The sequence below is a fragment of the Mizuhopecten yessoensis genome, unplaced genomic scaffold, assembly GCF_002113885.1.
Source record: "Mizuhopecten yessoensis strain PY_sf001 unplaced genomic scaffold, ASM211388v2 scaffold716337, whole genome shotgun sequence".
NCBI lineage: Eukaryota > Metazoa > Mollusca > Bivalvia > Pectinida > Pectinidae > Mizuhopecten > Mizuhopecten yessoensis.
This window is the reverse complement of record NW_018480066.1, coordinates 533,301-551,154: the sequence shown is the minus strand read 5'-3', so window position 1 is coordinate 551,154 and position 17,854 is coordinate 533,301. Positions and strand designations below refer to the sequence as shown.

Below are 17,854 nucleotides of genomic sequence, written 5' to 3'. Positions count from 1 at the left end.
ATTTTCACGTTTTTGTTGCATAGGAATAAAATCTTTTTGATATTATTTTCACAGTATGTGTTTTGTCAGTGTGTCTTAAGGCAAAAAGGTAAACCAAACGATAGAAACTGACACATAAAAAGAAATATAAATTACCTGTACCACTCCAATCCTTTGTGGTAGTGTTTATCGAAGAAATGAACTTCCGGTCCAGGTGCTCGTATGTCCGGATGAACTCTTAGAAAAGTTAAAAGTGCCCGTGTTCCACACCTTCTAACACCAATTATAAGGGCCTTGGGAAGCCGCTTAGCGGCACCTTTTGAGATCTTTTGAAGTTTACCGCGTTCGTGCGATTTTTGTGCGTTTTCGTCAATTTTCTCGTAATCGTCGACGTAAAATGTATCCGTTTCCGGTATCTGTCCACTTTGCGCATGTCTGTCAGTGTCAGGCAAATCGTGAATCATGTACGCTGCCTCTGGTCCTTCATCGATGTCTAGAATAACATTTGACGTTTCGCGTTTTACCTGTGTGGGGCGGACACGGGGGCTGGTCATTTTCCGGACGCCTGTCACAAACCGCGTGGTGTTTAGGATGCTGTGGGGTGGGCCCTCGTAGGACCGGGTCACGGCGGAGAAAACGTTTAATATGGCAACTAACACTATGGTACCGACCCCACAGATACACACTGTGGAAGGAACCAGATATTTCTTCTTACCACGACGGAAAATCCACCAAAACCGAATCTTTTTCATATCAGTCATCCTTCATCCCTGTACACTAGTCTGGAGCAGAGATATCCAATCCAAGTGTTACTCAGGGACGTACAATTCTCCAATAATTCACAAGTCTGGTCTGCCACAGACCCGCCGTAGTAGAGGCGGCACGGCACGCACACACTAGTTGCTTTAGTCAGCCTTACAGTCGCTGTGTAAACAAAAACAAACGCTGAAGCAATATTACTACACGCCGTTAGTATTTCCCCACGTGCATCACACGTAGCACATTCTATCAATCGTGATGTTAAATATGCCTTCCGTAGACATACCCAGTAGTGTAAGTTCACATTCCCTTACGCTGGAGCAAAGACAGAAGATATCTTTGATTTTTTTCCAACACGAGTTATGCATTGCCCTCCCCCACCAAACAGTGCTATACGAGCGTTTCTGCAGTGTCTATATAGTCGTAGACCACTTGTGTCTATGTTGAGGTACCACTTACCAATGTTACTGTAACAAGCTGCACTCCTCGCCCAGTAAAACACACTATGTTCCACTTACGCCTCTTACTATAACACCTTACTCCTTGAATCTATAATCACACAATGCAAAAGCTTTTTATTGTACAACCATTCATTATAACCGCTTAGAAAGTTTAAACGAAACTCGCTTGGTATGAAGACCAAAATAATACTGTCCAACTATTTTCGAGGACGTATCCACTTTCCTGAGATTGTTACGATTGTTACAAACTTGAGGCTGGTATAAATCGCATTTGTCTACAAATCTAGCACTCTGTCTGTACTTTCATTGAACGTCTCCAATTTAATTAATTATGATCCATTTCCTCGATATCCAATATTGGTTTTTCAGACAAAGCGTACAGTGGCAATCCAAACGTTAGTGATAGAAACAGGCGGATACGCACCACTAGCCATTCTGTAGCACGTGTACAGTGCTAGTTGGACCAGCCTCTGACTTCTGCACGCTAGAAACATATATCGAGGACCATTATATAAAAATGGGATTTTTGTTTGGTACCATAATTTCACATCTTTTTTTTCCACGCTTTCTTCCAAATTATGAACTCCATATACTGTGGTCATCAAATATACACAATAAGAACTTCACCAAAAATGTCAGCTATACAAAATTCATCTGGTTAATACCCACTGAACACCACAGTATACAGCAACCATAATTTACAGTTATGCTTCGGACAGATACCAGACATCTTCTGGAAAATTATCTAGATCATGTATCAGGTACTGACACGCTTAGTTCTGACGAAAGTTCATAACTCCCTGGAAGTAATGTGATCTGAGGAACATACGCTCACTAATCCGCAGTAAATCGACGGCAAGTACCAAGGGTCTGTTTGTAAGACCAACGTCCAGTGCTTGTTAAAGGGAGCTGTAAACTGACCGCCTCTCCTAGGTCCTGGGACGAAGTACTTGTCCGATGTGTGTTAGAAGTGGTGGCACGCGGACTTGTAAACCCTAGCGTGTTGCCTGCCCCCTTCTGCTATTGTAATTATGTCCGCTATTAGACAGAACTGCATATATATACAGGCAGCCCGTATCTCACAGATCACGTTTTAAATGTATAGCCTCCGAGAATCAACCCGCAGTGGTTATGGGACTAGGTGAAAATTACGCGTTGTTTAAAGTCTTAATTCGTTTCTAAGGTTATCAATTTGAGCAGTGATTACCAGAGATGTACCTAGGGGATGTTAGATGCTAAAGGCACGTACGTCGCATGCAAACCAATTATGCAATAACCCCTTTTTAAAAAGAATATGCAATTTGATATAATTTGAGCAAAGGTGCACGTGGCCTATGGGAGTGATTTAATTATTTCCGATAATTGTTTCGCCCGTAAGGTTCTGTAATAAAACATGAACAGATCTAGACAATGCATGCACATTGGCATCAATCATGTTTCACTCAAAACAAATACACCTGCTATTGATCTAATTAAGTTGCTGTAATCACATTCCCCGTCCCAGTCTATCACTGTCAACAGTTTAGCTATGGACAGGAATAGATCGTATTGCATCTTCATATATGGCTGGTTTTCCTTCCCTCCCAAAGGTGCGATTCACTCACTGCCTTTGTCGTCATATGACCTTGGGCTGTTGCAAAACCGCAAAACCATAAGCAAAATTTATTTTGGGGAGTTTCAAGGCAGGAAGTTTCACTAAATTATCGTTAAATTTCAGCTTACTTCAACGACAGCCAATCTATCCTTTACGTTGTGTTCAGATGTGTGTGGTTATAATAAAGACGGTAGATATCGTCTATGTTTCAAAGGTTCGAGTCCATATTTCTAGGCGACGAAATACAGTTGATCCCTTTCTGTCCTTCAATACTTCGATCCTCTAGCTAATTATTTTCGTCCTCCAATCTGCCTCGCTTCCGATTTGTTTGGAATAATTGTTTGTGGTCAGCTGCACTATGACCACTGTGATTACCCAAACCACACAACGGTGATGGCCTTCCGTCTCTTTTTTCTTGACTACAAATAGTCAGATTTAAGATACAACATGTGTAGGTCAGGATATTTAAGATACAACATGTCTAGGTCAGGATATTTAAGATACAACATGTCTAGGTCAGGATATGTAAGATACAACATGTCTAGGTCAGGAGATGTAAGATACAACATGTCTAGGTCTGGAGATGTAAAATACAACATGTCTAGGTCAGGAGATGTAAGATACATCATGTCTAGGTCAGGAGATGTAAGATACAACATGTCTAGGTCAAGAGATGTAAGATACAACATGTTTAGGTCAGGAGATGTAAGATTCAACATGTCTTGGTCAGGAGATGTAAGATACAACATCTCTAGGTCAAGAAACGTAAGATACAACATGTCTAGGTCAGGAAATGTAAGATACAACATGTCTAGGTCAGGAGATGTAAGATTCAACATGTCTTGGTCAGGAGATGTAAGATACATCATGTCTAGGTCAGGAGATGTAATATACAACATGTCTAGGTAAGGAGATGTAAGATACAACATGTCTAGGTCAAAAGACGTAAGATACAACATGTCTAGGTCAGGAGATGTAAGATACAACATGTCTAGGTCAGGAGATGTAAGATACAACATGTCTAGGTCAGGAGATGTAAGATACAACATGTCTAGGTCAGGAGATGTAAGATACAACATGTCTAGGTCAGGAGATGTAAGATACAACATGTCTAGGTCAGGAGATGTAAGATACAACATGTCTAGGTCAGGAGATGTAAGATACAACATGTCTAGGTCAGGAGATGTAAGATACAACATGTCTAGGTCAGGAGATGTAAGATACAACATGTCTAGGTCAGGAGATGTAAGATACAACATGTCTAGGTCAGGAGATGTAAGATACAACATGTCTAGGTCAGGAGATGTAAGATACAACATGTCTAGGTCAGGAGATGTAAGATACAACATGTCTAGGTCAGGAGATGTAAGATACAACATGTCTAGGTCAGGAGATGTAAGATACAACATGTCTAGGTCAGGAGATGTAAGATACAACATGTCTAGGTCAGGAGATGTAAGATACAACATGTCTAGGTCAGGAGATGTAAGATACAACATGTCTAGGTCAGGAGATGTAAGATACAACATGTCTAGGTCAGGAGATGTAAGATACAACATGTCTAGGTCAGGAGATGTAAGATACAACATGTCTAGGTCAGGAGATGTAAGATACAACATGTCTAGGTCAGGAGATGTAAGATTCAACATGTCTAGATCAGGAGATGTAGGATACAACATGTCTAGGTCAGGAGATGTAAGATACAACACGTGTAGGTAAGGAGATGTAAGATACAACATGTCTAGGTCAGGAGATGTAAGATACAACATGTCTAGGTCAAGAGACGTAAGATACAACATGTCTTGGTCAGGAGATGTAAGATACAACATGTCTAGGTCAGTAGATGTAAGATACAACATGTCTAGGTCAGGAGATGTTAGATACAATATGTCTAGATCAGATGATTTAAGATACAACATGAGTAGGTCAGGAGATGTAAGATACAACATGAGTAGGTCAAGAGATGTAAGATACAACATGTCTAGGTCAGGAGATGTAAGATACAACATGTCTAGGTCAGGAGATGTAAGATACAACATGTCTAGATCAGATGATTTAAGATACAACATGAGTAGGTCAGGAGATGTAAGATACAACATGTCTAGGTCAGGAGATGTAAGATACAACATGTCTAGGTCAGGAGATGTAAGATACAAGGTCAGGAGATGTAAGATACAACATGTCTAGGTAAGGAGATGTAAGATACAACATATCTAGGTAAGGAGATGTAAGATACATCATGTCTAGGTCAGGAGATGTAAGATACAACATGTCTAGGTCAGGATATGTAAGATACAACATGTCTAGGTCAGGAGATGTAAGATACAACATGTCTAGATCAGGAGATGTAAGATACAACATGTCTAGGTCAGGAGATGTAAGGTATAACATGTCTAGACCAGAAGATTTAAGATACAACATGTCTAGGTCAGTAGATGTAAGATACAACACGTCTAGATCAGGAGATGTAAGATACAACATGTCTAGATCAGAAGATTTAAGATACAACATGTCTAGGTCAGGAGATGTAAGATACAACATGTCTAGATCAGAAGATTTAAGATACAACATGTCTAGGTCAGGAGATGTAAGATACAACATGTCTAGATCAGAAGATTTAAGATACAACATGTCTAGGTCAGGAGATGTAAGATACAACATGTCTAGATCAGAAGATTTAAGATACAACATGTCTAGGTCAGGAGATGTAAGATACAACATGTCTAGATCAGAAGATTTAAGATACAACATGTCTAGGTCAGGAGATGTAAGATACAACATGTGTAGGTCAGAAGATGTAAGATACACCATGTCTAGGTCAGGAGATTTAAGATACAAAATGTCTAGATCAGGATATGTAAGATACAACATGTCTAGGTCAGGAGATGTAAGGAATTTCGGTATTTCATATCCTGCATACCTTTTCACGTGTATGATGTTACAATGGTTTAATTGGACGTGACGTCCTGATGATATTGAAATTTATAATAATGTATTAACCGTATAAGCTTTATTTTAAAAATTGGGTTATTAAAACGCGCATGTTTAATCTCGCTGACTGATTTGTTTTTGTCTGAAACATTCAAGTAAATATTTTATATTTTCAAAGAGGTAGACAGCTAAAACGCCTTTTCATGTTTCCTGAACTTATACTCAATCACGCCAGGGGCTTTGCATAGGGATATCCAAACTCTCGAGGTTTTCAAATTTTGGGCAAACCCTCGGCTAGTGGGATTTTATCAATTTTGAAAATCCCTCAGGCTTGATGTTCCTATCTTTCACCACTTGGCATGAACGAGTTTTTATTCATCCAAGCTATCCGATCAAAACATATTAGCATGTACAATTCTAGTGTTTTTGTCAGAAACATACAAACAGAACACAGCTTTTCCTGTTCGAGCCTAGCTCTACCCAGTACTAGATAGGTTACCACAACAGTGTAGTTACACAGTCATACCTTGTGTATGTCTGCCGAACGATTCTCATCAGATTTTGCAATTGTAAAGAATACTTTGAAGTGGTTTCCCCCTCGTTGTACCCGATCTTACCCTCATAGATTTCTGATGTACACCCTACTCAACCGTCATCATTACTTCATTGATTTCCCAATATTCTCTTTCTCATTGTAAAGTGTCGTTATTGAAAATATAATCATAGTGTTTAGCAAAGTGTACGTAATATGCTGGTGTTTGTAAAATAGTGTTGTGCTGTCTCTGCTATATTTGTATGGTGGTATTGTGCTGCTTTCCCTGTATGTATGCTTATGGTGGAGATGTGCTATCTCCATATAATGTAACGCATTATACCAGTGCTTGTATGATGGTGTTGTGTACTATCTCTGCTGTAGTTGTATGGTGGCGTTGTGCTGCTTTCTCTGTATGTATGTAACGTGTTTATACTTATGGTGATGGTTTGCTGTCTCTACTGTATTTGTATGGTAGCGTTGTGCTGCTTTATCTGTATGTATGAAACGTGTTTATACTTATGGTGTCGTGAACTATCTCTACTGTATTTGTATGGTGGCGTTGTGCTGCTTTCTCTGTATGTATGTAACGTGTTTATCCTTATGGTGATAGTTTGCTATCTGTACTGTATTTGTACGGTGGCGTTGTTCTGCTTTCTCTGTATGTATGTAACGTGTTTATACTTATGGTGATAGTTTGATATCTCTACTGTATTTGTATGGTGGTGTTGTGCTGCTTTCTCTGTATGTATGTAACGTGTTTATACTTATGGTATTGTGTACTATCTCTATTGTATTTGTACGGTGGCGTTGTGCTGCTTTCTCTGTATGTATGTGACGTGTTTATACTTATGGTATGGTGTACTATCTCTACTGTATTTGTATGGTGGCATTGTGCTGCTTTCTCTGTATGTATGTAACGTGTTTATACTTATGGTATTGTGTACAATCTCTACTGTATTTGAATGGTGGCGTTGTGCTGCTTTCTATGTATGTATGTAACGTGTTTTTACTTATGGTGATAGTTTGATATCTCTACTGTATTTGTATGGTAGCGTTGTGCTACTTTCTCTGTATGTATGTGACGTGTTTATTCTTATGGTATGGTGTACTATCTATACTGTATTTGTATGGTGGCATTGTGCTGCTTTCTCTGTATGTATGTGACGTGTTTATACTTATGGTATTGTGTACAATCTCTACTGTATTTGAATGGTGGCGTTGTGCTGCTTTCTCTGTATGTATGTAACGTGTTTTTACTTATGGTGATAGTTTGCTATCTCTACTGTATTTGTATGGTGGTGTTGTCCTGCTTTCTCTGTATGTATGTAACGTGCTTATACTTAGGGTATTGTGTACTATCTCTACTGTATTTGTACGGTGGCGTTGTGCTGCTCTCTCTGTATGTATGTAACGTGTTTATACTTATGGTGATAGTTTGCCATCTCTACTGTATTTGTACGGTGGCGTTGTGCTGCTTTCTCTGTATGCATGTAACGTGTTTATACTTATGGTGATAGTTTGCTATCCCTACTGTATTTGTATGGTAGCGTTGTGTTGCTTTCTCTGTACGTATGTAACGTGTTTTTACTTATGGTGATAGTTTGCTATCTCTACTATATTTGTATGGTGGCGTTGTGCTGCTTCCTCTGTATGTATGTAACGTGTTTATACTTATGGTGATAGTTTGCCATCTCTACTGTATTTGTACGGTGGCGTTGTACTGCTTTCTCTGTATGTATGTAACGTGCTTATACTTATGGTATTGTGTACTATCTCTACTGTATTTGTATGGTGGCGTTGAGCTGCTTTCTCTGTATGTATGTAACGTCTTTATACTTATGGTGATAGTTTGCTATCTTTTCTGTATTTGTATGGTGGCGTTGTGCTGCTTCCTCTGTATGTATGTAACGTGTTTATACTTATGGTGATAGTTTGGTATCTATACTGTATTTGTATGGTGGCGTTGTGCTACTTTCTCTGTATGTATGTAACGTGTTTATACTTATGGTGATGGTTTGCTGTCTCTATATATTGTAACGTAATTAACCGGTGAATGTATGATCAATTGTACCATCTCTACTGTATTTGTATGGTGTTGTCTTATTAAGAATGGATGTTGTACAGCGGTAATGATTTGTCTATTTGAAGTATAACATTGTGTTGGTTTTGTGTGATCTATCGTAATGGTGAAACATTTTATAAAAATATATCATACCTTATTTTACACCTATTTAAAACATAAACATAATGTTTACAATCATTTCTCAATTTAAACAGAAAAAATAACTTCGTACAGTAAGGCCAGTCAGGTAGAAAACCCAGGTTAAGTATTGTATAGGTTACCGTACCTATCCAGCGCATCCGAATACCAAGACTAGGCTCAACTCAATATGTTGGCCGACTCTAGATAAATGTGATAGAGAGGGGTAGTGAGGAGGCCATTATTGCTATACTGTAGATAAAAGTGAGCGAGTGTTGGAATGAGGTGACCGTTTATAGTCATACTGTATGGTAAATAGCAGGGTTTGATAGTGAAGTAACCATCTTTGTCATATCAATTTAAACTTTTTTTATTGGCTTAAATGGAAATGGGCAAAAGTTTTCAAAACTAATCATAATCAAGGACTTCCCAATATCAATATCATATATGCATGTACAAAAAGGCTATAAGATTAACGAGCTTATGTTTCCGAGAAAATGAAAGCAATACTTTCAACTGTCGATCAGATGCAAATCTTTTTCCTTATCCGAGAGTGCTTCATTTCCCCAAAATTAATCGAAGAGTTGTCGGGTGGAATTTCAGCTGATTGCATAATTGATTTCAATAGGGTGCCTACAAATGCATGCAGAAAGTCCTGAAAGATTACATCTGTCAATATTAGATATGATACATCTGTCTATGTTTAAGTCGTGTCGGGAGGATGTTTTTTTTTATTTTAGGGACCCAGTGTTATAATATCTCGGTACTTTTATGGACCCAGTTTTATAATATCTCGATACTTTTAGTGACCCAGTATTATCATATCTCGGTACTTTTAGGGACCCAGTGTTAAAATATCTCGGTACTTTTAGGGACCCAGTATTATAATATCTCGGTATTTTTAGGGACCCAGTATTATAATATCTCGGTACTTTTAGGTACCCAGTATTATAATATCTCGGTACTTTTAGTGACCCAGTGTTATGCTATCTCGGTACTTTTAGGAACCCAGTAATATAATATCTCGGTACTTTTAGGGACCCAGTGTTAAAATATCTCGGTACTTTTAGGGACCCAGTGTTAAAATATCTCGGTACTTTTAGGGACCCAGTATTATGATATCTCGGTATTTTTAGGGACCCAGTATTATGATATCTCGGTATTTTTAGGGACCCAGTATTATGATATCTAGGTACTTTTAGGTACCCATTGTTATAATATCTCGGTATTTTTAGGTACCCAGTATCATGATATCTCGGTACTTTTAGGAACCCAGTATTATAATATCTCGGTACTTTTAGGGACCCAGTGTTATGCTATCTCGGTACTTTTAGGTACCCAGTATTATAATATCTCGGTACTTTTAGGTACCCAGTATTATAATATCTCGGTAATTTTAGGGACCCAGTGTTATGATATCTCGGTACTTTTAGGTACCCATTGTTATAATATCTCGGTATTTTTAGGAACCCAGTATCATGATATCTCGGTACTTTTAGAAACCCAGTATTATAATATCTCGGTATTTTTAGGGACCCAGTATTATAATATCTCGGTACTTTTAGGGACCCATTGTTATAATATCTCGGTACTTTTAGGTACCCAGTATTATAATATCTCGGTACTTTTAGGGACCCAGTGTTATGATATCTACGTACTTTTAGGTACCCAGTATTATAATATCTCGGTACTTTTAGGTACCCAGTATTATGATATCTCGGTACTTTTAGGTACCCAGTATTATAGTATCTCGGTACTTTTAGGGACCCAGTATAATAATATCTCGGTACTTTTAGGGACCCATTGTTATAATATCTCGGTACTTTTAGGGTCCCAGTGTTATGATATCTCGGTACTTTTAGGAACCCAGTAATATAATATCTCGGTACTTTTAGGGACCCAGTATTATGATATCTCGGTATTTTTAGGGACCCAGTATTATGATATCTCGGTACTTTTAGGTACCCATTGTTATAATATCTCGGTATTTTTAGGTACCCAGTATCATAATATCTCGGTACTTTTAGGAACCCAGTATTATAATATCTCGGTACTTTTAGGTACCCAGTATTATAATATCTCGGTACTTTTAGGGACCCAGTATTGTAATATCTCGGTACTTTTAGGAACCCAGTAATATAATATCTCGGTACTTTTAGGGACCCAGTATTATGATATCTCGGTATTTTTAGGGACCCAGTATCATGATATCTCGGTACTTTTAGGTACCCAGTATTATAACATCTCGGTACTTTTAGAGGCCCAGTGTTATGATATCTTGGTACTTTTAGGGACCCAGTATTATAATATCTCGGTACTTTTAGGAACCCATTGTTATTATATCTCGGTACTTTTAGGGACTCAGTGTTATGATATCTCGGTACTTTAGAAACATCAGTACATGCCTTAAGATTACTTTAAAAGTTTTATGAATAGCAGAGCATATATCTCAATTCTGTTGATGGAGGGGAGAATACATGTTCCTGATATTTAGTCTTTTCAGTTGAATTGTTTGTTCTTTGATTTTTAGATCATAATTTGTTCTATTTTCTGCACGAGGAAGGAGTAGGTTAGTAATGTGAGAGGGGACTAGTCCGTAGCTTATTAAGTAGATGATATTAAGGTTTTACCGGGTCGCCTCCGCTTTTCTTTCTTTCATTTTTTGCTTAATATTTTAAATGTTTATTGCCGAAGCTATCTATCCATCAACATATATAACATACCGCAATAATGAGCGTAATGGGTTTCGGTGTAAGTATCATTACGTTATTGTTTAAAAATATTTTATGTTGTTATGAAATACAGCTTGGGTAAGATTTTTAAACAAAGCTATGCGATTTTAAAATTGTTTCCGATTAAGAAAATCATCACCTTACAACGCACTTTTCACTATTCACAAAACAATTATACCGTTCACACCATAGTCTCACCCAAATTGTTGAAGGAAGAGGATTTTTCAACCTACACTGCGGAGGAACGGGGCTGAGATAATGTTACGTTAATGACTCCAATGCTGCGAGGAAACACTGTGAAGATAGTCTTACATGAAGAATATCCTAGACCCAACTAAAGACTATAGCTAAAATGCAGAGTAGAAACTCTGAGAATTTATATGGAACGATTCTGGAATTAAAAGTAACACATTTTGGAGTAAGGTACGCCGATTTAAGAGAAAAGTGTAGGGACACATAAGGCCTTTAGTGCAATGAAGGATAATAACGGATACCTTCTATGTGACAATCCGATTTGGAATCATTGGAATCAGCCCTGTACGTGCTTCGAAAGATTCTGAACCCTATTTTGAAGAATTACAAATCGACAAAAATGCCATCTGAAACTGGTCAATGGTAATTTTTACATAAATGACGGGTTTGACTAAGAGTTACACTTAACGCGACAGCGGGCATGCATCTAATTTGAGCCGTGGACCATATGGTGAAGATGTGAAGATATATGCTCCAACGTCTCCAGCAATATACCTCTCCCCTAGAAACTGCATCTGGTGCAGTATTAAACTACTAGCACTAAAACACCGTTGTGTAATACTTATCAAAGAACGACACCTGATCGCCAATACAGACTGACTGGTCCACCATCATTAAACGAGTAATCTAGGCCTTAAAATACACTTACAGGTCGTATAGACCTTGAAGTATCGGTACCTGTTTCACTTACACTTCCGGGGTACCAACATGATAACAAGCCATACACCCTTTACGAACACATTCAGGTACGCTGGGCAGACGCTCAGTTTGGAAGAGTGCTTATAGATCTGTCTAAAACTTTTTCTGAACGAATTGAGAATGAAACACCCAGACATGACCCAAATGGCAGTAATACGGTTTTAATAGAAAAAGTTTTTGCCTCGTAGACTACGATAATTTTCAGTTCATCTAAATCTGGGGGAAATAGAAATACTCTTGTATAAAAATCGCATTTATATGAAAAGCAAATGAAACAATAAAGAATGAAAACTATCATTTAAATACACTAATTAATGACATCAGTCATACATTATACGTGTCATACATAATATATAGTCATACACATACTTATGCATTAAATATAAACACTACATACATAAATATATATTGTATCATACATAAATATATATTGTATCATACATTAGATATTGTCATACGTTATATGCATTTAATATCAATACATACATAGTCTTGCATGTTATGAGGAAGTGCATTATATAGCCCTACACTATGTGTAGTCACAGGTATCATACTACAGTCGGTATTTCCTGGGGATGCCACAACGTGCTATCGATCCAAAAGGCCTGTGAGCGAAGTGTCACCATTTGGAGCCTTTCAGCGACACTTACACAACAAAAGGTGAATGTTGTTTTTGGCACTAAAGGTGCAACACTCTAAGGGATTCCCCGATATGCATCGTTATAAATGAGTTACGTAATGGAGTTATATGTGAGTGATACGCCTTTTATCGATTTCTTTGTTATTTTATTGTTTTTCCCTACCTTGAGTTGGAGCGCTTACACACTCAGCTGAAGCTGCAGACGAACGTTCGTACACGTGTGCCGCGACAAGGAATGCGGTGAAATGTCTCCAAATGCACAAAAAATGAAAATTAAAATTCTCATTAAATTACAATTAACTTTGAAGCAAGCATTACGCAAGAGCTTTCTATAAGCTACCCATCATTAACATTTGACTATAAAGACTATTGTGTTTTCTACTCCTATTAAACATTTTAAATACGTTAATTGTCTCCGGAGTTTACATTTTCCCCTTTTTGTTCCTGCTTCAATGGTGATACCAGTAGATGAAACAGTAGTATTAGCATTACCAAAAAGAATTATTACATCAATAATTATTTGGTGAGTCGGAAAATCTAAGATATTGATCTTAACCTAATGTTGATATAAAGTAATCAGTCTGGCAAAATGTGATTCATATCCTTACCAATGCATAATCTCTCCATCAATGCATTCATACAGATTTTGTGTGAGCATCCTTACCTAAACCTTTCGACAACTACTATGGTTTTGCTCAGTAGGACTCGCCAAGTGTTACCCGTGTTGTTAGAATTCCGTGTCGCTCTCTAGTGCACGAGCTTGGTCCTCGTCAATTGTGCTGAACTACTACTGTCACTGAGGTTGAGCTCGGACGTCGGTATTCCAGAAACCGGATCTTGAGGCTCTTCTCCATCTCCCCAATACATCCTCCATTCACTGGGTGAGTGGTTCTGTCCTGGCATGTGGCGTTTGACACAGGGTCGACTTTGGTTTTGCTTTCACTACCCGAATTTTCAATGTGAGGATGTCAATTAATTGGATTCGTCTTTGATTTACATGACAGGTGTCGTCGATGAACCGGAAGACGCTCATTCTTTTGGAGCATATGGTCTTATTTTCACTGTACCTTTTTAATGGCCTCCTTGTAAAAAAAATCCTTTGTTCCTATTTTCCCTAGTTTTATAGATTTTGAGTTCGAATTATTGTTTTGATCACGCTTCGCTATTCATTGTTTTTTTGGGAGTCTTTTCCTTCGAATTTACCGCAATCTGCTTCTGTTTGATAGTTAGACCAAACAAACGACTGAATGTTGCGAGCCTAGTTGTCTTTAATGTAAAGAATGAAGACTGGGGCTTTACACCTCTATGATTCCTTCCTGACGATCGACTGTTGTTGTTGTGAAGTTATGCTGTTGATTTTCTTTTCGGCTCTGTTTGAGGGGTTTGTAATAATAGCCACAGTAAATTCTCGACTGGTGTGCTGTTAACCTTTTCTCCTTCATACTGCTAAGGCACACTCGTTCAGCTCGGTAAAAATAGTGTCACATAGAGTTTATGTTCGAGTGTGTGATTCGAGTGGTGGTTTGCGGTTGATGGTCTTTTGATGGTTCTGCCAGGTTTACAGTTGGTGTCAACACCTGGTGAGCCTCAGTTCTACTGATAAAGACCACAGAAGTGATTGATTGTTTTAGGTATGTACTACATTTGTTGTGATAAAATGCTGTAATGTGCAACTGATGTTCTGTACCTTTCACTCCTCAATTACGTTGTGGCTTTCAGAATTCTCTCAATAGGCAATGGAACACAACTTGATTGACTGGGTCAGCTAACTAGTTCTTTAATATATTCTATAGTAATGTCAGTTATGATTTTCACAAAATATAAGCCTTAATATCCTTTTTTGAAATATCGTATGAACTTCATATAAATATATATAAAATTCAACACAAGTTTTATTTTCATAAAATTTGAAATTAGATCTATAAATAATAATATATCCAGGTCAGGTGATGAATGATGTCATCACACTATGTTCACATCGATACTGACTCGGGTGGAAACGTCATCAAAATATGTGCACGTGTATTTCGAGACTCTTCAAAGTATGTGTTCAAGGCTTAATGGATGGAATATATCGGGACGAGCAGGTCACTTAAGTATGGATACCGTGTAATTCTGGTCACATGTCTGCACGACTAACTTATCTCCGTACGAAGATAGACATCACGTTTATTAGTCGGGGAAATTCATTATTCATAACACCGAACGTGTACCAGATGGATATCCTTGCGGCGTTTAGAGCGCACACGAGACAGTTGTTTAATGCATGAACATATCTCCCGGTCAACAGACACGCCGGAGCCGTACACTTGGTGTCAGGCTTGTTTCTTATTTATGAAATATTGATAATGAAACTTTGTCAATTATTATAGATTAGACATTTTTTAAAACATGTGTCATTTTAAGATAACAATAACACAAAAAATGCTTTGAATAGAAACACAGCGATGTCAACCAAAGAACGCGTAAACAGAAAAGACAAACCAACGATCAATGACGTATGGAGTTTGAGGCGAGAACACGTTTTATCTCATGCTGTTGCTAATGACTCCTTTACAAATTTTGATAATTGATGTACCTTTGCATAAATAATATTACTGGGGTGACTCCTTTAGATCAAGGATATGCTGATACAGCCTGTATGTCTCTGCTGAATCATTGACATCAGTTGACCTGGGTTCTCTGGATCACTGATACATGCCTACATTGTTCCTTGTCTTGGCCCTTATGGATAATTGATATAAAATGACATAGATCCTTCAGATTATTGTTATGGCCGACATTTTTTCTTTGTATCATTGATGTATACACTATGATGTTAAGTCAGAATAGGATGTTTGGTCAACTTGTTCTTTGCAAATCATTCTGTTATCTAAAAGAAGATTAACAAGATCGTTTTTTATTTGACATATCCAGGCTTTTCTCAACTATCCACGTAAAGCTGGTCTATATTTCCAATGATGACATTTAATTCCGTAGCAGTACAGTTTTTTTCAATTTTTGACGATCATAGGGTCATTCGCTCAACTTGTTTGAGTAGTCAAGTTAGCAAAATTTCATGATTGAAGATCAACTTTGAAAATATAATATGGACAGGCAGTAGAAAATATAGCGATGAATTTTCTGCTCTAATGGAACATAAAATGGAGCAACACAAACTGTACTCCCGTAGACAATAACTTCCATGTGGACTTGCACTTAACACCTAGAAAAGACTTAGATGAATATGTCCTCAACTTTTTTTTCATACTCTCATGGAAAGTAGGTAGGGTATATGCGATATAATCCTATTTAAATATCACTTTTATCACTTTGTCATAGCATCACTTAAGCCGGATGACTGTTTTCGCCGAGAATATAATACTGACTTGTACTTCTTCTACGGAACAATGCAGCAGAAGAAAATTATATTGGAATTAATAACACTCTAAAATGGGATTTGATATGGTATATATCCATCTTTTCATAGATTCTCGTGTCATCTATAAACATATTTTGTTTTCTAATAACTCACAGCACAAAATTACAGTGGTCTCAATTAGGGTGGGCAATATTTGTCTAGCAATATATACATTGCAGTATGATTTTGAAATGGCAATATATTGTCATATGTTTTCAATTTATTGTTTGGGGGTTTAAACAAAGTTATGAAATAATTGTACAGAAATGACATTAAGATTAAGTATGTTTTATCGAAATGCAGCATGCTTGGTGTGATATCCTCCAAAACTATCTTAAAGCATTTTGCTATTTGCATTGCTGACCTTTCTACCGGTAAAGTCATTATAAATGTACTAAATAAGTATATTGTGAAACATACGTATTGCAATATGAAAATACTTGCAATATCCATCCCTAGACTCTCAATATGAAATTAACCAAAATATCCTAACTACAAGTGTGTACTTTTTCTGAGCAGGGTTAGTGAAACGTCCACACTGCACTTAACGTTCTATCCCCCCTTGTCACCCGTCTCCCTACATGTTCGGCTATGTAATTCTTTCTTCCTCTCTCTCGATCTTCAACTTCTGTGTCATTCCAGTTCAACGTTTGCTTTTACTGCATACAACCCCTGGTTGACTTTCGTCATAAAAGTATTATTGGAAATAGATTCGTCCGAGAGAAATCTAATACAATACTCAGATAATTCACACGAATGTTTATCTCAGTTTTGCAGCAATGCCATCAAAACAATGTTCAAAACAAGTGTTCTTTTCGATCTTAACAGAATACTTCCTGTTTCTGCAAATGCAAAGACAGTTCATTGTGTTTCAATCAGTCATGATATGGTTTCATTGGCTTTGGTATATTTGTACAGTTGCCTTTGTTATAGGTAAACTCGATTCTTTGACGATCTCCGACAGACTTTGTGTATAAACTGTCTTCTTTCTTGATTTTTTTTAAAGATATCGGTTATCATCCAAGGTTCCGTCCTGTTTCAAATGGACCTCTTTGATTTGGGCGAAGTAAAATACACGATCTATCGAGTAATGAATTAGAAAATTTTGTGAGTACACAACTAAAAATGTTAATCCAGTATTACCCTTAGAGAGTGTGTTATATATACCGTTAAATGATAAGTTAATAAAATCACATAGATTTCTTAATATTACATTGAACGCCTTTAAGCAGTGGTCACAAGTGATTTTCAAAACAAAATCAGCGCAGTGGTAACTTGTTGTCGTAGAATCAAATCAAACATTCTCAATGTGTATCTTTGCAGACTCATTTAGACCCTCATCTCAACCGGAACCAGAAGATTAATTGATTAATTGATATCATGTTTGAAGTCTTCCATTTCTGTTATTGTTGATTTTTTTTCATTATTACCGTTGGCATTTTTCAGTTAATTAACCGGTCAGAGAGCAATATGTGAAAATAACAATTGAAATTATATAAGCGAAGGTGTGCTTTCAATGCGATATTTTACAAAGTGACTTTTGTCAAATCTATGTATGTTTGCCTGTTGAAAATATGATAAATGCAATCTGCATTGTTTGTTTTTTGAATAAACATCAGTTATGTTTTAAGTCGTGGACGGACAACCTATTGGTCACATATTACATGTATAC

General features: G+C 37.3%; 1 protein-coding gene across 1 annotated transcript in view; it reads right to left on the bottom strand.

Moving 5' to 3' along the window:
- The window catches only part of LOC110443305 (heparan sulfate glucosamine 3-O-sulfotransferase 6-like), a 32,971-nt gene extending 30,764 nt beyond the window's left edge, over positions 1 to 2,207 (bottom strand). Inside the window, exon 1 of the mRNA XM_021487453.1 lies at positions 136 to 2,207. Coding sequence (XP_021343128.1) covers positions 136 to 740 — 605 coding nt within the window. The 5' untranslated portion in view covers positions 741 to 2,207. The remainder of the gene's footprint in view (positions 1 to 135) is intronic.
- Positions 2,208 to 17,854: the final 15,647 nt, after the last annotated feature.